The sequence below is a fragment of the Anser cygnoides genome, chromosome Z (genome assembly GCF_040182565.1).
Source record: "Anser cygnoides isolate HZ-2024a breed goose chromosome Z, Taihu_goose_T2T_genome, whole genome shotgun sequence".
In the NCBI taxonomy this organism is placed as follows: Eukaryota; Metazoa; Chordata; class Aves; order Anseriformes; family Anatidae; genus Anser; species Anser cygnoides.
In genome coordinates, this window is record NC_089912.1 from 72,383,038 (window position 1) to 72,409,228 (window position 26,191).

A 26,191-nucleotide genomic window follows, 5' to 3' on the forward strand; every position below is an offset into this window, starting at 1 on the left:
AGAAGCAGTGCATGTACAGCAGTGACACAACCTGAGCTGGCTTTGGTGTCCAGAAAGTCCATGTAACATACTGCTTGTCCTGTCCTGAGCAACTGCCGTAACAGATCTAAGTCACGGACTAAAAGAACTCAGTGGACATTTCATGGACACCTCACAGGGGGAGTCCACAAACTAAACAAATGATATCTGTGTATTAATTGAAGGGTGGTGATTAATGAGGATGTATTGGAAAGGTGGGACTTAGGATGATGTAAGTGGTATGGAATGAGGAGTAGGTATGGTCATGGTTTTGGCTGGTATAGAGTTAACTTTTTTCCTAGAGTCTTGTACGCTGCTGTGTTTTGATTTTTGATGGAAATAGTGGAGATAACAAAAAAATGTTTTTAATTGTTGCAGAGCAGTGCTTGCACAGAGACCAGGACTTTTCTACTTCTTGTGTGGCCCTGCCAGGGAGGAGGCTGTGGGTGCACAAGAAGTTGGGAAGGACACAGCCAGGACAGCTGGCCCAGGCTGGCCAAAGGGGTGTCCCACACCGTGTGGTGTCCTGCTGAACAATAAAAGCTGGAGTAAAGGAGGAGGAGAGCAGCCATTTGGAGTGATGGTGTTTGTCTTCCCAAGAAACCGTTCCACATGATGAGTCCTGCTTTCCTGGGAGTGGCTGAACACCCCCTGACAATGGGAAGTTGTAAATGGATCCTTTGTTTTGTTTTGCTTGCACGTGCAGCTTTCTCTTTACCTAGTAAACTGTCTTTATCTCAGGCCACGAGTTCTTGCACTTTTACCTTTCCGATTCTCCCCTCCATCCATCCCACCTGTGAAGAGTGAGTGGCTCTGTGGTGCTGAGCTGCCTCCTGGGGCTAAGCCACAACAAAGGCATGACAAGCTCCACAGCACAAAAGGAAGAGAATCTGAAATAATTATATTTCACACAAAACGAAAGACACTTATGCAAGCCAGTGACTTTGAAAAGTCAAAAAAGTTTAAGTTAAACAAATGGATCTGCATTATTACTCTAAAAGTTCACATTATTTCCCAGAGAAGCATGGTAGATTATCTAGGTTATGCTTTTCATTGTCTTTCTGACAAAGACAGGAACTCTTAACCTGCAATGTAATTCTCTTCCCCAACTCAACTCCTACTTCACAAATGTTGCATCACTTTTCAACTTTTTTTTTCTTTTACTTTCTTCAGTAAATGCTACAGCATTGCCGAGACATCTCTTTTAATTATTCTGCATTTGCTGATTACTTTAGTACACTGAAATTCTGTACAAAGAAGGTTTTTTCACTCTCTCCTATCTCAAAAGATGACATTCCACTAGCGTCCAACAGGTCCAGCATTAATGTATGATTTAGATTAAGACTCAGACTCGCAGGTGAAGGAAGGTGTCTGTATGCATACACATGCACACCCTCTTAGTAAACAACAAGTTAAACAAAAAACAGCAAAAAAATTCCCAGATTTTCCAGGTTATTACAGCTTCTTTTAAGAACCATCTATAACTTAAATTATTTCATTTAGTGCACATCTTTGAAGTGGCTAGCTTTGCATGTATTGTCTCTCTGGTCTGCAGTAATGTAGTTGAAGAGCACAGTGAGGGATCACCAGATTAAGACCCTACAAGGGAGTAAAGAACCAAGCCTGCAATGCACACTGCATCCATAAGAGCACATAATAACTCCTGACATGACAACCTCACAGCACATAAACAGCTCAGTTAACAGAGTTGAAGCGAGGTCAAGCCTGGAATTCTAATTTTAATTGAGTCTTGTTCTATTTTTTTTTTTAATCCTCCTCATGTTTTTCATTTTAAGATCACCAACAACTTGTATACATATTCATTCTGAATTAAAACACTGAGACATGAGTTTATTGTCTCTCTTAGTTGGAATTCTTTAGAGGAAAAATGTTGCCAAAACAATTTAATACCATATTTAAAATTAAGAGTGCATTTTGACCCAAATGACTATAAATTAACCTTAAAAAAAAAAGAAGGGAAGACAATAATTTCTTCATTTTTCCAACAGAACAGTAGAACAATTCCAATAAAAGAGCATTTCAAACAGCCACCGAACAATACAGTAAAAGCATGTTTGGATTAAAGGTAGGGACAGTTGTTTTAGAGGAAAGAGGAGTTCTACAGTCCATGGCTGAAAGCTGAGTGTTTTGAGAAGCGAACTGTAAAAATTTAATATTTTTGAGCTTCATTAAACCTTGATGTACATTCAACAAAAAGAGTAAAACTACCCTGCCCGTATTTGAACTATTTCACTTATTCTCAAAATTGTGTTTTTAGAGAAGCATAGTAGGTTTCCTTTCAAGTGCCTGGCAGATGTGCTTTGAATTTGTTCCAAAGGTGCAGCTTTTCTCAAGAAGATCGTATTGAGGACTGTTCGGATCTCATGTGTGACTGTGTTGCTCAAGCCTGTTGCCAAATGTCGCAGTACCACTTGTGACAGCCACAGGGAGAAGGGGGAGTTTTCACAATAGGAATTGTGCAATCAGATTAGCCAGTCCAAGGACGATTATAAAGATGTGAATGATCAATGCTGGCCACGTCAGCTGCCCAGCACGATGCAAGGAGATCACATAGATGAGGGATGGATACACAAATACAAAGGCCAGACCACACGTTGCTCCAGAGTATCTGAGGAAAGAGGGGAGAGAAGAGAAGAAAATAAAAAGGAAAACAGAATGCTTTGTGTTAACTCTTACTTCTTGCTGTCATTTTTTCCACTCAAACCAGTGAACAGTCTAACTGAACAATGGTTATTTGCAGTCACTAACCATTGATTTCTGTTTCTTGCTGTCCTTCACTGGCATGTGATTGCCTCCCTCTGTTTCTCTCAGCGCTCTGACTCTGCATACCTGCACTCTGACATGCCTCTGGTGTTCCAGTCACGTTCCCAGATGCTTCTGGGGACTGGCTCCCTGTTTCTGACTTGATGTTTTGACTTTCTTTGGGGAAAGTTGTTAACATTCAGCATAGAAAGACTGGACAATGCATCATTTGTTAGGCATCATTTACTGTCAGAACTGCCATCTCATTGGATCCCAGCCATCTGAGTTTCATGCTAAAGCATATAAACATGGAAATGCTATTGAATCTGCACCTTTTATTTTAGATTACTTAATGAGATTCTAACAAACCATTGTCCAGACCCAAAAAAGATCAACATGCCCTCCCGGAAACACGATCAACCACAGCAACTGAAACATTTAACTTCTTTTTCTAACCACTCCCTTGCTTACCAAAACCTTTCTCGTTATTTTCTCATACTGTGAGTTTCCACCTACTAAGCTATACTGTAGCCAAATATGAATTATTAACTAAAAACATATTTTATTTCATGTATTTGAATATTCTCTTTATACAGTGGAAACACCACTGTGTAGAATACACTTGCACAAACTACACACACACAAAATATGTAAGTTAGATTGTATACAGACAGTTTGTCAGATGGAAATTCTCTGCTCCAAATGCTTGATTGCAATGCACAATGAGCAAGCACATTAGCGGAAGTCAGGATCAGTTTGCAAACAGAGAAATGTATTGCATGATATTTATTTTCAGTTCATAACTAAACCATCTCTCTTACTGGAATAAGAAAATTTTCACTAAAATGATAATTATAAAAAAAAGTACACGGAAAAAACAACAAAAACCCTACACCCCAAAGATTAGCTACTGAGCAAAAATAAGTTATTTTGCTGCACTGGTCAGACCCAAGCTTGTCATTCTGGTTTTCTAATTGCTGATTCCTATATATTTTAAACACCTCCCTCTCCTGGTTGCTGTAGGAAAAATGAAAACTAGGAATGAATGACAATAATTACATATATGTCGGTGTCATATGTAGAAAACAAAAGTGGTTATATAATTTCCTCTAATCTTTCTCAATTACAAAAATCCTAGGTGTTTATTAACATGGTAAATTTAAAACGTAATACAGAAGTACAATTTTTATGTCAGTTTTGCCTTTGAAGTTATTTGCTTTCTTGGATTTTTATCACGGATTTTCAAAACAGCTTTAAATGGTCTTAACACAAGACATAAACAGATAAACCGCACAATAGCTAAGTAACTTTTATACTGACATAACATTCTTTGATGTGGATGTTTACAAAGTCTTCAGATATGGCTCCTCTGAAACTTGGGGAATCATCCCATTCACCTCTGATACAAAGGCACAATTGTGGATGCTTGCTTGTCAGAACTTTAAAATACCAGAATGTTTACACTTTTAAATTGTTATTTACAATTTATAAAAGCATACGCTCTTACAGTTCCTTTTCAAAATCAAGAGGTAAACATGTAGTAACACCACAGGCAAGCTCAGTGTGCAGAGCAGCACTTACCTTATGATACCTCCTATATTTGGATAAAATCTTGCCATTACTACTCCAGCTCCAACAATCGCTATGTTCAGGATGAGCACATGGAAAACACTACAGGGAAGTGAAGAAAGAATACTATAATCTATGATGTATTTGTTACAAAATATCATCGTCTTTCATTTATACTAACATTTAACTGGTATATGGACGGTGTTTCAATTTGCATGACTCATTCTATTAAAGCTAATTGATTTCACAGTAAACATACCATCTACTGAATATTCTGAGTGCCAAACTCTAAATATCTAGTGTTTTGACTCAAAATATTCTTAATGAGTAAGTATGTGTAATTTGGCAATTCTTCTGAAAACACCATATGTAGTACTCAGCACTCAAGTATTTCAAATGGATATTCAAATACCAAAGAAACAATACTATATAACTTAATTCCCACAAGTAAGAATTAGCTTGTTCAGAAAGAGATCTGAATTGCTCAAAATGAACTAATGGAAACCAAAAGAAAAAAAAAGATATATCATTGAATGGAACACATTAGACAGAATACTAGGGAAAAACTATTACCACCAGCATCACCAAAAAAACGCCACCTTAATACTTGACCTCTAGTGTATTTTGACAGAGAACAAATGTTTAAGATGTTGGACCTAATTTAATACGAAACCTCTGTACTGCTTACACTAGATTTTAATTGATTGTGTTTTTACAAATAATTTCCTGTTACTTTCCTTTTTGCATTAAGGATAAAAAAAATGAAGTTTTTCTGTTCTACAAATGCAGCTTTTAATGCATGAGACTAATGCAGCACAGGCATTATGAACACAGCTCAGACTCAGGAGAGTATCACTTTTCATTAGAGAATATAAAATGTTGCCATATTTCAATATAAAGTAAAGTCAGGAAATATAAGAAAAAACACTAGGATATTTTGGCCACACAGCTGTTTCTATGAAGGAAAAGAAGAAACTGCACAGAAAACATACATACACTTAACAGTTTTTGTTTATTATTCAGGACGACTTGATGTCTTAAACCGTAAACAGATGCTAATTTTCCCCCTTTTATTTTTTTTTAACTGTAGAAAGTATCTGTGTTATGTAGGATGTCACTAACAATCTTTTCAAGCAGGTTACACCTGAAATGGTAGTAGTCACCACTTTCATGGCTGAAAGGTCGTGGCTGCTAGTTTTCAGGTTAGGAAGAAAGATTAGAGCTGTAGAGAAGCCTCATTAAAGTTTAGGGGAATGGTAGTAATTTATATGCAAACAAATAATTGAAGATACAGACTATTTCTAACATTTGCCTTTAAATATATATATATATATTTATATAATATATAAATATATTTTTAGATCAGAAAGACAGAAATAACATCCTTAATTTTGTGCATGGCATTTTAACTGTGCTACAAGAACAGGTACACTTCAGAGACTGAAGACAGTAGTGGGAATACAGCAGCTGAAATTATAACAAAAATATCATCTGATATGAAACTGGTAAAACTCCAAGGATCAAATTAAACCTCTAGAGTCAGACTATTAGGGAAAGATGGACCAAACATTCACTGCTTCTCTAATATTGCTAAAGATATCTAATTAACTAAACTGTTCACAAAAGCGTTTGTCATTAAAATTTACTTCCTCTCACCCCATACATATGACAGATTACAAATCTTACTGTCAGATAACATAAATGAAGCCAAAAGTTTACGAGCACAGAAAATGATGGCAATTCCTTTTTTTTTTTTCTTTTTTTTTTCTGAGATTAATTTTCAGCAAGCAAGATTAAAAGGAGTGCAGCCTTCACAATTCAGAAATGTTTTTCAAATTTGGGTCAGTTCAGAAAATTTTAGCAGAAAAACTAAAAAAAAAAGAAGTCAGAAATATGTCACTCTGACATGCTTTAAAACAGAAGTGATTTTGTAGTTCAAAGTTGTTGCTTTTCGAAAAATTAATTCACATTTCTTATAACTTCAGAAGTGTGTGTGTGTTGTGAAAAAGTGTTTTTCAAGCTCTTCATCCGGGAAAAAAATCAGGGCAGGGCGAGGGGGATGGAGCAGTGATGTGTTTTAGCTCAATTGAAAACAATTGTCTCAAAATGCCGGAGCCTCCAAAACAATGCAGTGCTTGCGCAGAACTGCTTAGCAGCTTTACTTTTTTTTTTTTTTCACTGCCTTGCAGCACCCTTAAGAATAATAACAAAATCAAAAAGCCTGAAAAGGATTTAAATCCATTTGTTTCAGGGCTAAAGATTGCACTGTATTTCTCCTTGTAACATCTTTGCACCTTTTTCTACATTTTAGCAGCCCAGATTAGACCATATTTCCTGTTGTCCAATAACTTTGTTACAAAGGGATGCCTATGTATTTAACCTGTAAACCCCCCCCCCATCTTTTTTTAAACCTGTACAGATATTCATAGTTTATCTCACCTCCGAGATAGGAAAGTCACATTCTTAAACGAAAAGACATTGGCATTTAGAAAACAAGCAAACAAAAACCACCTATCCTGCTGAATAAGTAAGAATCTCATGTCTAGGGATACTAGTAGCTGTATTATTTGAGACTGTACATATTTTTCATAAGATTCTAAGTTTTAGGCAGGTGTGCTCCTGAAAGGACAAGCATTTCCTACAGCCAGTTACATTTTAACAGGTTCTAAGTTGCTCAGTTTTAGCCTGTCACTAGCTTACCGTACATTTAATGGTCATCACACATTGCAAAAGGCAGTCAGGAAAGCAGTATTTTTGGTGACATAACTGTACCACCTCTGTATATTAGAACTATAGGGAGACAAGTATGCAGAAGATGCAATCAACTCCTCTCTTGAGGAAGCAGTAGCTACAGTTAAGCCACTGAATTATGGTAACTATATATAGTTCATTAACTTCACCATCTGGAAAGTAAGAATCACACCAAAAAGTGTGAAATCAAAACCTAGTGCGGGGGATATTTAAGAAATTAAAGAAGAAACTGATTAAAAACCCTGTCAGGTCAGAAGCAAGGAAATTAAAAGTGCTGCAGTAAGTGCGTAGTCAAAGGGTGAACACCCACTTCTAAACAATAGGGGAAACAAGAAGGCAAAGAAAAAAAAAAGATAATTTAAGTAAGGATTTTTGAAAGGTTACTGAATCTGAAAATGCATTTCTTCCTGGAAATCTCACTCAAGTGACATCAGTCAAAAGACTGAATTACAGAAGTTTAGACGCCAGGCAGAAGCTAGGTGAAGAGCAGATAACTAAGCATGCATGCAAACAGCAGAAATGTGTTTCATTGCATCAGAAGACACACATCTGCGGGAGAACTGGCAGGTCTGCTGGGCTACCATGGAGTAAAGGGAGGACAATCATTTAGGAAAGCCAAGTGATTTCTGTCCATCAGTTTATTTAACCTCTCAGAACAAGAAAGATGTTTTTAAAAGCTCTAAAAAATGATTAGATGTACAAAGTATTTTATGCACAACATATAATTAATCAAGGGAATTCTGTCACAACTACTACTGTAGCCAAGAGCCAATAACAACACTAATAAAAATTAGCTCTCTATACATCTGAGAAGATCCAGAATCTCATGAGACAGCAGATAAACCACATGCCTCTGGCTCTAAGTCACCCATTAAACTATGCCATTGCAAACATATCTCACTTTAGGAAAGAAAGTAATTTCCCAACCCATGGCATTTTGGCCTCGTTTTACACCACCAGGGAGAGAAGAGAATAAACAGTTCCTTCGATTTTGTTCCAGTATGTCCCTTTCTATGATGTAGTCTGTACACTAGCATACATTTTCCTTAATGAAAGAAGAAATCAGGAAGCATTCTCTCGTCTCTAAATCTTTCATAGGAGGCACAAAAAGGCTCAAGATTTTGTGATGATGCCTGTCAGAAGACCACTGTATCCAGCACATCTACATATGTATTTAAGACAGGCAGAGGCACAGGTGTCTGAGGCTGGTACAGAAGAGGAAGGAGAATTCTCCATCTTAGAAGCAAGGGGGCTTTAGCTCTCATAAGAGAAAGTTGATTCTTTGTCAGGAGGTAGAATTTAGACCAGTTGGGCTCTCAGAAAACAGCATCACAGGCTTAGTGTCAGAGGATATATGATGCTAATTACTTCCCCTTTATGCTTCAGACAAGCAAGCTGTCACTGTTCAGTTGATCCGTGTGAAACCTGGCAGTAGAAAAAGGTACCTGCCATACGCCTAACCTTTGAAGTTTGGAGAGGATGAGCTTGTTTGTCATGCAAGACCACAGATAAGTAGGCTACACCATGGCTAAGCACAATAAAGCACTGTTAGCAGAAAAAAAGTAGCACTGCAAGATATCTAAAAAGCATGGAAGGGAAGACATGGGGGTTGGTCTTCGGACAAAAAACTCCTCTAAAGTTGAATAAATGGTTCCTCATTATGATTCAGTCATAATCCACGGCCCACCAGCAAAAGACAGGATATGAAAAAGATGCTTTTGGTGGAAATTGGATGATAACCAATCGTCAAGGCTAAAAACTACAAAGCAGAAAACTAATACCTTGCTGCTTCATCATATCCACTGAAAGACAAACAGTAAAGAAAAAAGGAATTATAGCAAACAATCAAATTGATCTGGGCAATAAAGTCACTGCTAGCAAATAAAAATGATCTGTTAGCCCCGTAGCACCTTTGTTCACATGTGTGTATTCAGTCAACAGACAGGTTTAAGAAGCATCCATCCAGAGTTCAAATGCATCAGGTATCCACACCTGCAAACAACTGTTCCTATGAGGAAGTTTGGCTTTTAAGATCAGGGAGTTCATGTGAAACATGCAGCATTTCCATAAGCAACCCAGATCTTAAAAACGAAGACAGGGAAATTTACAGTGGGGACTGGGACCAAGGAAGGGGCTTTTTTTTTTTTTGTTTTTTGCGAAAAATTGGACAATTGCAGACAGAAGGCAGATTTATATACAACTCCCTCAGCTGCAAATACAGAAAGTACGTAATTTAATATAGAAAGGATGTAACAATGGAAATACATGTGATTCAGTGTACTGAATCACAGTGGGGTTAACCAAGGCTAGGTGGCCAACACAGATCCTCAAATGCACAAACAGTAAGATTCAGCACACTGACAAATGTGCTGTATATACAGACATATGGATATACCATCAGTGAACGCTCCTGAACCCTGTTTCCACAACCCTTCTTCCTGCAGAATCAGTCATAAAAAGACAAGTTTTTAAGCTGTATTTTTTTTTTGAATCTTTCTAGAAGAATGGCACAAAACCTTGCCTTCTCCTCTCCTCTTTTTCTCCTGCTTCATCCTTTTGCTTCCTTATTTACAAATTTTTACCAGTCAAGTGACTGGAAATATTTCTCTCCATATATATACCTTATGTATACGTATAAGAGATGAAGCTTTAATCTTTGCAGATCAGCCTCCTTATTGCCTGAGAACCCTTAGCCTTTAAGGCTGAAGATTTTGATGCAAGCCAAGTATATACAACAATTACTGGAGTGATTGTTTTCCTATACAACAGCCATTCAATTTAATATCTCTAGCTAAGTTCTTCAGGGTGGATCTACAAACTTCACAGAGAAACATCAGTCTACATCAATAAGAGCTACTTCTTCATATTTCCAAAATATGTCCCCCCAGACCAGCTCTCCCATTGCTCTTAGTTTAACTACAGATCTGTTTATAAGCATGACAGAACAGCAGAATGATCGCAGAAATATAAAAGCATGTACCAAGTCCTTCTGGAAGAAATGACATGGGACTCTGCCACAAGGCCCACCAAAGCTGTGGAACGGGCACAGTAGGTTTTCCGTGGTGACATATGATGATGTGTTGAGCACTGCATGTTCATACACAGGCTTTCACTACACTGGGACCATGGTTCTGTTTTTCCAGAGTAGCTGGTGGTAGCAAAACCCAGAATACTGAAATTCTTCTTGGAAAAGTGATATGGAAATGGTGCTACTGAAGAAGGATCATCAGCTTTGGCTGCTGGTGAGAACCAGTCATCAAAAGGTATTTCACAAGCTGGTCATAGGTCTTTACCATCCTCCTAGAGACAGGTCCTGTGCTTGTTACCAGTCTTCAGCCAGTCCCCATTGCACAGAAAAAACAAGGGTTGACCTTGTTGGCTATAAATATACAGAAGCTGGCACCTGGATATCATTTAAGTGACATTTGTGCTATGTTTGAGATAGCTGGGATACTAAAGAGAGACGCATACAGACAAAATGTACTACTTCATCTCCATTAGTGAACTAGCTATATAAGTAGCTTCAAAGAAACCATTTCTGACATCTCACAAATTTAAAATACCTCCCTCTAAAGAGTCTTTAAAAAAGAGAGAAAAAAAGAAAGAAAGGAAAAGAGTGAAGCTACCCACAGGACATCCTGGAGACGAGAACAATGTATTTGCATCATCACATTCGTCATACCACAAAGGCTTAAAACAGCAAGCTTGAGCTAACCCAAGCAGAGACTGGTATAAAGGTGTAGATTTTTGGAGAGGGCAGGAGGGAAACAACTATTCTGGTCAGGGAGTAACTGGGGGGAGGAGATGGGAAGAGGCACATCTACATAACATAAAGGACATGGCTATTTCCCAATGGCTGTGAAATCCATGTTTAGCACTTAAATCAGTTGTTTCCAATAGTAGTAGCTTGCAGCAGTTCCTAAACGTCTCTTTAACTTTGAATTGAGTAAAATTTAGCATCAAAAAAAGCAGGCACTTATTTCACTACCTAATTTTAGGCATCCAATTTCTAGACCTTTTCATATCTATTTTAGGACCCAGAAGAAACCCGAAACTTTTAACAATGTCTTCCCAGACCTATATGCTACTGCTTATGCCACAGAGGAAATGCACATTGCTTCCTGGGGTATTTTTTTCCTTCCCTCCATCAACAGTAATTCACAATATAAAATAAGAAACTCTGAGATAAATACCAACTTCTCAGCTGTGACAAATTCAGACAACACCCCAAATATAAACGTTCTAGGTTTTATTTAAAAAAAACAAAAACAAAAACAAAAACACTAAAATTGAAATCTGGATGAGCTCTTCCCTGGAGTTTAGGCAGTGTACAAATGTAAGGGTGTGGCTCATCTCTGAAATTAGCATGTGAAAAGTTATTTTTATAAGCACAGCAGCAGTCTAGATACCAGGACTAACAACTCACTTAGCTATTAGCTGTTTAAAAACAGCCAGATGATTACTACCTATGAACAATCAAAACTCATGCTGTGCCCTGAAAGGTTAATATGCAGAACACATGTCCTTCAGAATGTAAAGACTGCTTGATATGTTTCTGAACTGAAAAAAAGATTTTTTTTTCCTGTACAAAAATGCATGACAAAGGAACTGTGTTGACAAAATTCCTCTGTTTATTGACAAATTGAAGAGCTAAAACAAAACATCCCTCCCCCCTCCTCCTTCCACTCTGCCAAGCTGTAGCAGTCTATAGCTGTAGCAGGCAAGAGTTTACTTTGCATGCCTATTCAAACTTTGCCTCAACAAACATTGTGAAATTAGCTTTTGAAATGTACCTAATGCACCAAAGGAAACTCCCAAAAGCTCAGCCAACTTTCTGACAACGAACACAAAAGGCTAGTTAAGTAAAATGTGCCATGGTCTCGTCAAAGGGTAGTCTTCTTACCTTGGGTAAGCATTTCCAAAAACCTGTCTTAATAGCTGGACCCGTGCCAGATAGCCCAACAGTGGATATACAGTCATCATCTGGAACAGCAGGAATATTCTTGCAATAAATGACATGACGTCGTTGCTGGGAAAGTTATCTAGAAAATTCTAAAAAAAGGAATAATGTTACATTTATCAGTGGTGGCTTGATTACCTTTATGTCTTGATTTTTAATACCTGTGTGCAAGAAAGAAATGGGTAAAAGCCAATGAATGGGTAAAAGCCACTATAATTGTAAAAACAACTCCCTAGCACAGAGTACTCTTTCTCCCTTTTACAATTGTTACACCACCAAACACCACCTAATATTTTAATATTAAAGGACTGATGCCAGCTTTCTTATTAACAGTATATTTTCTAGTCTTCGGAGCATCTTAAAACAATCAAGGCATGAAACAGCTACCTGAATTGTTATGTAAATGAATTCAGATGCTCCTTTTACCTGTCATATCATATCTAGACACTAAAAATAGGTATTGAATATGTAAAATTAGATCACAAACAAATAAGAAAAGGATCGTATACTCTAAGTGTAAACACCTGAAAAACAGAGTAGTATAAGACTTAGATATCATGGAAATATATAAGTGGCTTCATAACATTTAGGATAACTACAGAAAATAAACTTAAAAAAAGAAATGAACAAAACACTTGTCATTTATTATTTAACTGTAGACTTTACTCCATGAAGTTACTTCAGATGGTTCAAAAAAAATAATGCTTGGTTAAACAGCAGTACCAGTTCTAATTAACATACAATCTCAGGAAGCCTTTCACAGCCCCTTTATTGGTAAATACTACGCAGGAGACGTGGAACACCTTGCATAAAATGGATCACCAGTTGACAACTCTTATCTTTGAAGTAGTTGAGGGTAAGGGAATCAGCCTTGCCTATAGGCAGAGAAGAGTTAAATAGCCTTCACAGCAACAATTACATGTGGTGCTGTTATCTGAAGAACTTTGTTGGCAAGGCCCACCACAGTGTTAGACTCCAAACCTATCAATAGAAAGGACTCCTATATGAATACACTTTCATTCCCTTTTATGTTTATTATTTTTTATTTTTGGAGGGGCGGGGTGGAGCTAGTACCTGAAACTAGCCCCAACGAGTGGGATCTGCCACTGCACACACAATTGAATATAATACTTTTCAGGATTGAAGAATCTAAGGAAATTGAAGCCTGTACTATTCATTTTGGTCTTTTCTTCATCACTTTCACAGAGCATTTATTTAATGTTTGTTTTTAGAGAACTGCTGGCAACCAGACATGAATGCTAATGAGATAGCATAAGCATTACTCATCTGCTTGTGGTAGTGCCCCTGAAGCATTAGCCAACTGACCAGAGTGAAGAACAGATGTGTCTGCTGGGGTGAATCATGAGGCAAGGAGTAGTAGGAGGTTTTTTTAAACATATTCATTTAAAAGTCAAGGGTCAATATATAGTACAGTAAAACATCTCACCTGTTCAATACATTCTTTGGATAGTGGTGGAGAAGGAAAAGATGCAAAAATTATCACTCCGACATATAGATATGTTAATCCCACCAGTAAGTAAGCAATGGAGAGGTCTCTCACCTGAGGAAAAATAAAATATTATTTTGGCCAGCATTGACACACCGAAACAGGTAACAAAAAAAAATCACTAAAATATTTCTATTGCATTTGCTAGATACTTTTATATTTTGTGTTTGTAATTATTAATTACTTTTACATTTTTACTTTTACTTTTTATTTCTTGAATGGGGATTTCAAATCTGGTCCTGGATCAGACCAGGAAACTGCAAGATAACTTGAATTTAAACTAGGTAAATCTTACACACCTATCTAGATATGGAAAGGATACAAGAAAAAGATATTCCAATAGATGTAGCATGTTATTACCAGATGTACAAACATACACATATAATTTAAACGTACATATTATTAAAACAAAAAGCTCCCCTCCTTTCTTGTTCTCAGCTATTACTACTAAGAACCACGGGACACAGTGACAGTTGTTAAAGCCCACCAATGACGTATAATAAGTCTTTTGTCCAGACTAAAATTTTATGATTAAAGACATTGGCATACCCAGCTGCGTATATAACAGAGGATGATGTGCAGACTCCAAAATAGAAATTAATACATCAAGCATCTGCACGAATGCTGTGATAACGGAAGACACAGCTGATATATCATTACATAAAAATTACAAATATAACCCAAATAAAACTAAGGCATTTGTATGCAGAGAGGTATATATGTCCTTTAGCTTATTATTGTATTACATAATGCCTCTGGGCGTTATATAAAATTTGCCTATCTGCTTTGTTACTAAATGTCTATAAATGCTCCAGATAAGTAAACTAAGTAATAGTCAAAGATTTTTAGGAGACAGTGCTGAAGCTAGGCTGATAAACCCATTTTTAAATGTGTTACATATGTTCACTTCTGAAAACTCTGACAATATTTATAATGTATCTAGTATGTATAAACTATTGAACTAGACAAAATTTATCGGAAGTTTGTTAGCAACGTTTAGTATTAGAATTTAAGTAGCAAATCTTCTCAAGTATTTTATAAAGTTGCAGGATTCACATACACATTTACCTAACCTAATAGCAGTGTGCTTATAGTGTTACCTTTCTACATCAATTTATTTTTTTAGCAATAAATAAAGGCAGGCCCTTTTTATAGTCAGAAACTATATTCTATATAAGTTTATGCTATGCTACAAGACACTCATTACCTTGTAGCAAACCATTTGTTCAGAGGCTGCTAACAATTGGGCTTCTTTAAGGATTACTACTAATGCTTCAAAATATGACCCTATTTTCCTATGACTAAGAAGCAAATCTTATTAGCACAGGCACAGCACCAACTTTCTTAGGTCTCTATGTCTTCCAGACCGGGATTTTATGGCATCCAGCCAGCTCACAGAGCATGGGCTTGCTCACTTCTCTGCATGGAAATGTTTCCCTAAAGTGTTCATTCACACTATCTCCTTGAGAAAAGAAGCATATTTCACACCTTTCTGGGATCTTCTGAAGGCAGGCTGTCCCTGATGAAAATACGCACATGGTAGGTTACAAGTTTCAAGAAAAGTTCTGAACTGAAAACTGGAATCTCCTGCTCACTTTGCCAGTGCAAAGAAGATCAACGCCTTTTTCCCTATCAGTCCACAAGAGACCAACGATCTTTCTGATCAGACATCAAGGCGCTGCTAATGCATAACCCCAGGGTGGCCCTTGTACGCCCCGACAGCTACACATTTCCAGCTGCAACCTCTTCCTGTTGCTGATCAGTTATATACAGCTGGAACACGCTTCTCTAGTCCACTCTCCTTGCACTGGTCACTGAGTAAGGACTACAAGCTTCATCAGAGGTTGCGCAATAAAATTTTCTTTAAATTATTCCCAGAATTTCTCCACATTGCTATGACAAATACTTGCAGTTGTGAGGTCAAGAAATCTCAAAAGAAATTTATGCTACTTCTTTTGGACTGCACTTGATTAAGGGTTGCTAGTTGGTGTGCTGTTACCACTATTACTTGTGGTTATACTAGCCAGTCTGTGTTCCTACAGTTTCTCAAGAGTGTCTGCTTTAATCTGTACTAAAACTAAATGCTGACATGATTTTGATAATGTACTTTTATATCACATGACACAATGTAGCCTTGACTCAGGTGCTGTCACAACATACAAAATACCCAGATTTTGATTTCCATAAGCAACAAAAAAAAATAGTGAAAACTCAAAAAACAGTATTTATTTCTTCTCACACGTCAGCTGCACTGCAAATATCTGTTTCTGAGTAAGAAAAAGCCACTAAGAGGGTTATTTTCATAGACGTACATGTTTGCATGTAACTGGAACACCTTTTGATTAATGTTCAGGAGACCTGGGTTCACTCCCTAAGGACCTTGACTACAAATACTGTTTAGACAGCATAATTACAGATAAAACTAAAGGACACATGGGGAGAGGTAAAAGGATTATTTTTAAATAACAGAGCAATAATCGCATTTGTCCATTTTAAATTTAATATTTAGACTTTTATAGTTGTTTTTCTTCCGCTCTGGTGGAAGCTGCCTAAGCATAAAGAATACAGCAGCCCTTGCACCTAGATTTTATAATCTAAAAATCAAATGTAGAACAGATGGTTGAAAGAAGGAAGTATATGGGGGATCAGGGTGGAAGGGAAGTATCGCAAACAACATGCGGGTCACAGTCCATAAAGACTGACAGCTTGCCACCTGCCAAGCCCTTCTCAATACACCTGAAATAACAAGCAGCTTTTGAGACGGAAACTGGACAATGCTTTAGCTACAGTTACTGCCGACCAGGAGCTTTTCTGGTCAGACGCATGGGATGAAGCATTAAAAGCGTCTCTGGAGGAACACAAAATTGGGTGACTGGGGCTGGTAACAGCTGCAGAACAGAGGCAGAAATTGGCCTTCTAAAAAAAGGATGAGTGATAAATCAGGTGAAGCTAACTTTAAAAGAGCTCTGAAAGTACAAGATGTTATATTACAAGCCACAGATGAGTACCCAGGCACAGGCTGGACCTGTGGCACAGGGCTGGATGCAGCACAGCAAAGGCTCTGTGGCTCCACTGGCCCTTCCTCTGAAATGCTGAAAAGAGCAGACAACTTTCAGTCTTTGTTTTCCCTGTTCCATGCCATGGGAAAACAGCTCATTTTTTCTTCAGTACCACAGCGAATGCAAGTTCATATATTCAGCTTTTGCATAGGGAAGCCCATATTGGAATCAATTCATTTCAGATTGGTAACCTCCCAAAAGGCAGATGCTGCCTCTGCAATACCTCACCTAGACTCTGATCAGTATCATAAAAACAGATATGACCTGTTCAAGTGCCAAGGGCAAGTGATAACATATAACAGGATGACAAAAGTACTTCACCAAGATCTGTAATGCTGTGCACAACCTTGGCTGGAAAGAGAATCTGATGGCAGAGCAGCATCAATGGAAGCTCACTCTGTTCATGGGTAATATGCAATGTTCTAATATTGCAGAAAATAAGCAGAACCTACAGCTCCATGCCTTCTGCAGTTGCTATGTGAACAAAAACCATCCTCCTGTTTCCAGCCTTTCGCCCTGGTAGGTCCACAAACAATGGGTAGGAGACAGCACTAGCACACAGAGCATGCTCCCCTGTAGCTCCTGCATAGGGCTTGTACAGATGCTCAGGAAACCAGATCACAGAAGTGAATCAGATGGAAGTTTTCAAACCAGCTCTCTGTGCAGTTGCATAAACATGCTGATAGATACAAGGGGGAAAGAGTGGGAGACAGGAGCAGGGAGAACATTACGTGGCCAGCAGGACAGCTCGACACTGAGCTGCAGATGAAAAACCGTGCTCAAAGGGCTTCTCCAGGCCCTGCTGCTGACATTTGGTTTACTCCAGTGCACTGCTCCTCTCACACCCACCACTGTATGGGAATAGCAGCCAGAGGAATCCTCCCCCATGTGTGTTTTAAACTTTGGGCAGTTATGCATACCTCTTACCAGAATGGAAGCTGCAATTGTTTTGGATTTCTGACGACATAAAAGGAATGTTATTGTGTTTCTTACTTTTTTTTTTTCCACCTCACCAAAGAGTGGTTCTTATGACCACTGGTTTCAGCAAGTTGTACTTTCCCAGATTGTCAAGTTCTGTGCCTTCTCACAGAACTCTGGTGGAAGTGACATGTTAGCGTGTTGATCCATTAAGCAGCAGAGTCTCCATCCGATCTCCATGAGACACTGATGTAAGAAAACATCTTGTTGATGTAAATGCGTAGGAAGAAGTACCCTCTATCTGTGACCAATCACAGAGGCTGAGAGCCAAATACATATGTAAACTTCCCACTTAGTCCAGCAGATCAGTGAAATAATCACAAAACAGCTCTTCAGGAACATCAGTGATTCATTAACATTTGCAAAGCACTTTGCATAGGTGAAAAGCTCCTGTACAACTACAAACAGCAAGAAACATGCCAAGACATCTCTAGCCAAATAAAACTCCCAGAAAATCTGTGTACAGATTTAGCTCTCATTGCAAAGCTTTCCTGCTATACTAAAGGGTGTTCCTTCTGTGCAATTTGAACGCTCTTTTGCAGTGCAACAGTCTTGTTGAGGGCTGGGAATCCATGCTAGGGCTGACCTCGAAATCCAACTTAAACCCCAGGGAGGGCGTTTAGAAAAGCTGATTCAAATGCAGGCAGCGTTTCTTCCTTAACACAGGAAGCACAAACCGGAGGAGATTGCAGATACTACTCTCTGCAGCTCTTATTGCTTCCTTCAATATAAATGGAGGGGGTAGGGCCACAAGAAAAAGTCTTGAAAGTGGCACAGAGGCAGTAGTCCTGCTCTGCATAAAAAACTAACTGCAGAAGTGACAGTGCCTTTAAAATGTGAAAACCACAGCTAAGAAAAAACATATTTCCTTCTTCCATATTGTAATATTTTATCAGGAAAACTCACCGAGAAGAATTTGCTTAGTTTTCTTTCTCCGGAGTACTGCTAACCCACTCTTTAGTTGTTAAACTACTTTCAGAATTGTGTGCAAAACACAAGAAGCCTTCCTAGAGGAGAATTCCTTACTCCTTTTTGGAGGGGCATCACCATCAGCTGACCTTGTTTCACAGGGACAGTCACCTCACTGCATTGGCACATAATCTGAACTTTGCCTCTGAGTAATCAAAACAGATGAACCAGTCTTTGGCCCAGCTAACACTTAAAAATCTTTTTATGTTATTGTAGTTACCTTTCCAACTAAGATTTTAATGAAGCTGGACAAGAATCCTGGAAAGTACTGGAGGAAAAAAAATCAAAGCAATTACAGCAGAGAGGTACTCAAACTCTGTATCATGCTTACTCCGTTTTGTATTTTTAAGATGGGAAGATACTAAGAATGCAGTTTCACCTGGATGAGCAGTACGTAACATTTTAAAGGGGTGAAGGATCAGTGCAAAGACTAGGTATTTGCAGAAGTTCCCAACCCAGGTTTCCAACTTTGGGGATTACCTAAACAAGTTCAAGTTTCTCTACAAACCTTGAGTTTTTACACAAACCTACTACAGCAGCTCTCAGAAAAGATGTTACCTAGAACTCAACATTATTTTTCAGTATTCCACCAGAATCAGTTCTGTGCTCAAGATTCTCCTCTATTTTTTGTTTTAAAATCGATCACTTTTCCTACAGCAACTTTGTCAGTCTTTCTGCCTCTTATGTGTAATTTGTCCATTTAATGCCAAAATGACCACAAATAAACCTGGGATTCTCCTTATGGCTTTAATTTGAATACATTCATAATGCATGTGTAACTCATTAGTAGCCAGTGAAACGTGTGTATAGCTGGTTTCTTATCAGATCAGAAGAATGATTTACATTTTCTGAAACTATTACAGTCCCTGAATCAATTTCAAGAGAAGCAGACAGGAAAAAATTAGTGTCACCTGGCAACCTATATACAAATCAGCAAAGTCTTGTGAAATTACTTACATTGTTTTCTTGATTCTTGTTGTTTTGAAGAAGAGTGATGACACAATTGTGGATGAAGAAGGCAAGTGTCAGAACTCCTGTAAGCTGGGGGAAGAGAATTCTAAACTCTAAAGGGGAGGAGAAAAAAGTGTTAATAACTTGCTTCCGTGAAACAAACAATGCCAAAATTCAGAGGACATCTAATGCTGTGGAGTCTACTGGCAAAAACATGAACAGTCAAGTTGAAATGGGAAAATCTGTCTTTGAACATAGGCAACACAATATTTAATTATTACAAAACGCATGAAGACAGTGGCTACTATATAACATACTCTCCAGGAACGTTTCTCACATATCAAAAAGTTTCTCAACCATCAAAGTTCATCAGGTAATCTAGGACTTACACACATAAGCTTTTTTCTTCTCAACAGTGTAACTCCAAAGCATTTCTGAGGCGGGAATTGGTTTAACTGAAGCTGTATATATATTGGTCCCCGAAAAGGGAGATAGGAAGCAATCATATGTTCTGTGAGCATCCTCTGTTTTTAGAATGGCCATGAACAGCAAATCAGTTATGCTATCAGAGGAAAACTGACATCTGCAGATGTTTAGGATGTGCTTCTTTGCTTCTTCCAAAAGATGGCACAAAGAAAGGTAGAGTGACTTCTTGTCTTACCATACCCTTTTACAGCAGCTATGGTGCCTATTTTTTTCTCTTTTTCGTCTCCCTGGAGCATTGTTCTGCTTCTTTCCATACTTGAATGTTAACATTCTCTAGAGTTTTTTCTGGAAGTGCTGCAACTGGTCTAAGAATTTACCAATGCCATAACATTATTAAAGCACCATTTTTGTTGATATTATACAAGGATATATGTACATTTTAGAGTATTACAACAAATGGAGATCCCTGAGCTAGCTAAGCTTTTGGAAAACACCAATAATATAGCAAAACACTCATCAGAGGCTCACTAACCCTTATAGATCAAATCACACAGAGCTCCATGCAAACACTTCTAAGCCAGATTTCTCTAAATTGCTTTGAAGTCAGCCAGGTAAACACACCCCAGGCAATTAACAAAGGACTCATCCAGGTTGCCAGAATATGCCTTCCCTAGGGCTGGATTCACTGTCTCTTCAATACCTACCTAGCATGATGTGTTACCAACAGAATTCAGAGTGCAAGCAAGTTTGGGGCGTGTTTTCCAAGCACTATTTTAACTTCAATAATAAAAATCAGACTGATGGATTCAGAATTTCTCTTAGTGCTGTGTTTTCCCCATTACTACAACAACCAGTTTTAGCTGGACTTGTATGTATTTAGCTACATACTTTGACTATCTCCCAGCCGTACTAGCCACATTGCCAAAATAATCACACTACTGGGTGCTCCATTTCTTAGTGACCATCAGCACACATATGATACTGTAATTCATTTTATACTAGGACTGATGAATAGATCTTTGGACCTGAACTTCAAGATGCTTAAAACCTGCTTTTTTAGACTTAGGCTGGTTTCTGGCTTACATGGGTTAATGAACCATAGTTTGGTTGAATTTTCTCCAGCATAATAAAGAGTTTGTAAATATAAGTCCATTGCAAGTATTCAAGGACTGTCTGTTGTGGCAGCTCAGGTTAAAATTCTGTTTTCAGGGAATGCTCATATTGGGTTGCTCAGAGAAGTGTGTTGGCAGTGTAACCTACCTGTTATATACATATTGACCCCTGAAATTATTCACTGCAGTTCTCCTTGTCTAAATAAATCTCAGATTGGAGCAAGATCAAACATTTTTGTCTTTCTACGGACTTTGAGCAGTGTATATTAGAGTATTATTTATTCTTAATGCTACCTGTAAATAGAATGTCATACAAAATAAATCGGGTCATTAATGTAGATGCTAATCACCCAGTGCTTTAAAACCCAAATTGTTACATTACAGACAAAAGTAGTTTCTTAGTCCACAAAACACTGACTGGAAAGTAAATGCAGTGATGGAGGAAAACAGATAGTACACACAGCACTGTTTCAGAAGTACCTACATCTGTTCATACCTATGTAAATTCTTATTTATGCTGCAGTAGTCAGAAGGATTCTTAGGGAATTAGGGAGATTAATAATTCATCCTCAAAGCATCTGCTCTGGCCTTGCACACAGGCATACTCGGCAAAAATTGCCCGGTTTTGAAGACTCAGCCAGAAAGGATGATCCTTTCTCCTCTTAGTGAGAAGACAAAGTTGAAGAAACTGTTCAACACAGACTTTCACCTGTTTCTTGGCATTCAGATCTTTAAATATGTTTCTAAATGCCTGGCTCAGATGAGGAAGGAATGATACTCGGCCGTTATGGAAAAATGAACAAACAGATCTGATGATAGTCAGGGACTGGGGGGACAGGGAAGGGGAGTACTGGGTTTTAAGAAGATATCTTGGCCGAAAATACATGGAATGCACTAGCTAAGCTGTTTATTCTGCTCATTATTGTGCCAGATCAATTTCAGTTCAACTACAGAGCTGAATTGACCCCAAGGGAATGGTAGGAGAAGAACAAGAATAAGTAGCTGAAAGATTACTTCAACTATCATGTGAACACACTTAAACCAGTTGATTTTTATATTAGGAATTTTACTCAGTTAATTACGATCTGTATTTTACCCACTGAGTTGTTACTCATGTTGCCACAGTGCATTACCATAATTTCAAAGATTAGGTCAGATCTACTAGAAATGTGGAACAACTCTGGAGTTTCTTTTTTGATCCCCATGTTGCTCCAGTAATTCAAAACTCATTCTAATGTTTCAAATTATCCTTGTTAGCTTCTGCAATCCTACATTCTTGGTTCTAACAACAGTTTGTATCTCATGTATAAAACTGTTAGTACAGAGTTTATTGTGACTGGGAAACTAAAAATGCAGAAATCCACTTCATTAATGTATTTTATCCATCTTACCTGGTACAAAAAAATCATTCTCTGTAAACCAGTTGTATTCTAAGTGGATTCCTAGGTGAGCAGCCTTTACAGTAACCAAAAGAATTAAGTAGACAACTGAAACCGTACCTAGAAAAGACAAGACCAAACGAACATCATGAGACAATAGAAAGTATTTTTGCTGTATTTATTCTTGCTCCATCCAACTAGTTACCAGTAGCCTAAACTCTTACAGTTGCTATTCATTCTTAAAAACACAATATGGTTCTAAACTTTCTTTTTCTTTCCCTCTGACCTGTAAAAGAAAGAGAGCAATGCGCTTGCACCCAATGCAGGTTTTCAGTATGTTATATGTTTTCCAGATACTGCACTAGTCATAGACGAAGAAGTATCCAGCAATCACTGGTGCTGCATAGGTAGGGAGATCTCTAGACAGTAACAGATGGATTCCAGTTTCATCTGGCAGGATTTTAATCTGACATGGGACACAGCTGGCCACAGAAGCACAGCTATTACAATGTCCATTCAGTACTCAACTGTTTAAACCAAATAGACCAGTGAGAGATAATTAATGCTTACTGCAGTTGTCAACTTTACCCAGGGATCTCAAAGCTTGATAACAACATTTCGTAACTACTGATTTAAACCTTGTCATGATCATAAACTTGGAGAACCTTGATCATAATGCAGGATTTGAATTCCATCTTTTTGGTTCAGAGTCTTCCAGCAATACTCTGAAAGCTACAGACTCCAGACAAGATCACACATGGGTATAAATGTCTTGCTGTGTCTGCATGTGGGATGGAGAACATACGATGCATTTGAAAGAGAGGGGCAGAAGAATGTCAGAATAACTACTCTGAAGGAAAAAACTGAAGGAAACCATGCACCAGCAATTAAGACTACTGTGATGCAACCTCCAGGCTAATAATACTGCATTATCTCCAAGGCTGCAAAACAAATCCAAGGAAATCATCATTTGATTACACAGAGCATAGTCAAGGAATTAAGTAGAGAAAAGGTTCTGTACTTGAGGATCTGCTTAACAGCTAAAATATTCCATAGTTTCAAGACTTAGGTTTCTGTAAGTGTGAAGATAAGTAAGAGTTTTCTATTGAGATTAATTTCAGTACCTCAAAAATAGCTTTCCAATTCTTGTCCTATAAAAATTAAAGTTTACAAAAACTAAAGAAAACCAACACCTTCTGCATTAGATAATAACCTACTGAAGTTATGAGAAAATTTATGCTTTAATCCTCACGTTAGTTCTCAAATAAAAAACAGCTGCCCATGATATGGTGCTTATTTTAAAAGCAGACACAATTACAGCTAGGTCTTACTTGATAAAATATTTTCTTACCCCTAATGTTATATCACAGATTGACAGTCTATGTAAAAGCCTTACTTTCTATACAGAAGCACTACCACTTACTCAAAGTTCTGTGTTGTGTTTTCAGATCCAAGCTCTAATTAAGAGTCACACTGGAACAGAGGACAAATAAGGCCCTCAATTACATGTAATTACCTGTAATGGAGGTCCATTGCCTCCTTCACAATACGAGTCCATCTTTTTCAAACTGTTATGTGCTCCACATCTTTTTCCCCCTTTCTCTTCAGCATAGGCTTCCACTGTTTTCTATATATTTTATATATATATAAAATATATATATATATATATATATATATATATATATTAGAGGAGTAACTTCCACTGTTTTCTATATATTTTAGCCACAATGAACCAGTGCTTTATTAGTATTTGTTACCTACCCAGGACGTTAAACTTTGCAAAGAAGGATGGAGACTTCAGATTTAGCAGGGGCAGAAGAACGGCAATCAGGTAAAATGGTACTGTTTGTGATTTGTTCCACCACTCCTCAAAGAGCTCAAAGCCTGTACTGTTGCCAGAAGAAAACACCATACTCCCGTTCTGTGGTGTGTGATCACCAGCAGCGCTTGGGCAAATGACTGGAAAGGAAAAGAAAAATATCCTCAGATTAAAAGGATTTTACATGCACAGAATTTTCACAGCTAAGATCCCATAATTTCTGGAGTGTGTTTTACCCCTGGGAATAGGATCACTCAAAAGCAATGTTCAACAACGCAGTTCCTAACTTCTAGTTGTTTCCTTATGAGGGGTTCAGTGCTAAGATTTCACTGCTAGTCACTTTGTACTTTAGGCTGACAAATGCCACTGTTTTTTCAGCCAAGCACAACAGAGACATACATTTGTTTGTAGCCTGAATTGTAGAATAGGGTAATCCTTCAGGGTCGCATATCCTCCTCACCTGTGTCCAATGCCTACAGGCACCTGCACAAATTGAGTCATAGCAGCGCATCTCCTCATTTGGCTATATACTTAGCATTGTGATCTGTCCTTGCACACTGAAGTTAAGATTATATGAACCAATGCAAGAGCATCTGTCTACAGAAGAGCCTACATGAATGCATTGTGCCCTGGGAACACATGAACAGGATGACAAGAAATCTACAACTACCAATGGCGGGTCTAAAACTCATTTACCAAAGCAAAACACCCCATCATCTTGGTGCCATGGCAGGTGCAAGTAAGTCACAGCAGGAAAATACAGCAGAAGCAACTTAAGATGTACACCCACAATGCTGCCAAAAGGGAATGTCACACTTGTTACATAGTGGCTGATCAATGGCAGCACTTGGACAAGTGACTGGAACAAAACCAACCAGCCAAAACATCCCCTGATGAAAATGTACTTATTTGCTTTTTGTTAAAATCAGCAATTCTTTCTAACACATGCCTACAGAGTTATGTGGTGAAATATGAACCTGTCTTATGCTCTTAGTTTCTTCCTTCAAATCTTGGCATTCCACAAAACTTTAAAGCCTCCCTCCCACACTGGCTTCATGCCTGTTCCATTGCAAAGGCAAAGGTGTATTAAGCGTTCTATCAAGCTTATTGAGACCATTACATGATTTCCAGTTTTCTAATTTGCCTTCTCTCCTTTGCTTGTAAGGGGATTGTTTCACTGACCTTGCAAAATGCTTTGTTCTTTGTCATTTCCTTGGTATCCCCAGATGCCCTGCCATGAGTAATTTCAGCATCCAGCAGCCCTTTATTTTGTGCAGCAGCTGCATTAAATCTTCCAGTCACTGGAGGATGCTGTGGAATACGGTTACCTACTTTGTCTCTAACTTACACCCCTGCTGCCTAAGAATGGGACAAAACAGCTGAAGCAGGAGAGAGCACAAGAGAAAGAACACAGCAGCAGCTACCGGTGCCTTGCTGGTAGGGACTGCAGGAGAAACAGGATTCAACTTTAGCTCAAATGCAAATCAACTGGTTTCGTCTGACTCCAAACAGCTGCTCTCCAGAAACACTGCTACAGCTAGTGTGATGCACAGCTGTATGGCTGGTTGTGAAACGTTTCCCTATTCTCACAACTGCCTAGGATAAAGAAAATTTTCTGCTTCATAACAAAGAACTACACATCCAGTTTCTACAGAAAGGCAAAAAGATCAGATACTGACAATGTACAAGCTCCTGCCTTCACTGTGCATTATTTTCTGCCTACTTGAGAACTCTCAACAGCTTTCTTCAAACGTGACTGCAGTTTCTTGCCCTAATTGTGCATGTCAGACTTTCCACAAAAAACAAATGGCCACTCGCGTAGTTGGACAGTTGTTTCTTTCTGTGTTCAGCAGTTAAAAAAAAATGCTTACAGCTTTTTTAAAATAAAAATGTTCTTGCAGAGCTACTGAAGAGCAAAGACACCCCAGCC

The 26,191-nt window shown here is 38.2% G+C and overlaps 1 protein-coding gene across 1 annotated transcript in view; it reads right to left on the bottom strand.

Annotated features, from left to right (window-relative positions):
- Positions 1-1,737: 1,737 nt before the first annotated feature.
- Positions 1,738-26,191, bottom strand: part of SLC38A9 (solute carrier family 38 member 9) — a 43,641-nt gene continuing 19,187 nt past the window's right edge. The window contains exons 9-15 of the mRNA XM_066987986.1: positions 24,204-24,401; positions 22,455-22,562; positions 19,532-19,638; positions 13,509-13,622; positions 12,005-12,153; positions 4,363-4,452; positions 1,738-2,647 (exon numbers count right to left, since the gene is read on the bottom strand). Of these exons, the coding sequence (XP_066844087.1) occupies positions 2,482-2,647; positions 4,363-4,452; positions 12,005-12,153; positions 13,509-13,622; positions 19,532-19,638; positions 22,455-22,562; positions 24,204-24,401 (932 nt within the window). The 3' untranslated portion in view covers positions 1,738-2,481. The remainder of the gene's footprint in view (positions 2,648-4,362; positions 4,453-12,004; positions 12,154-13,508; positions 13,623-19,531; positions 19,639-22,454; positions 22,563-24,203; positions 24,402-26,191) is intronic.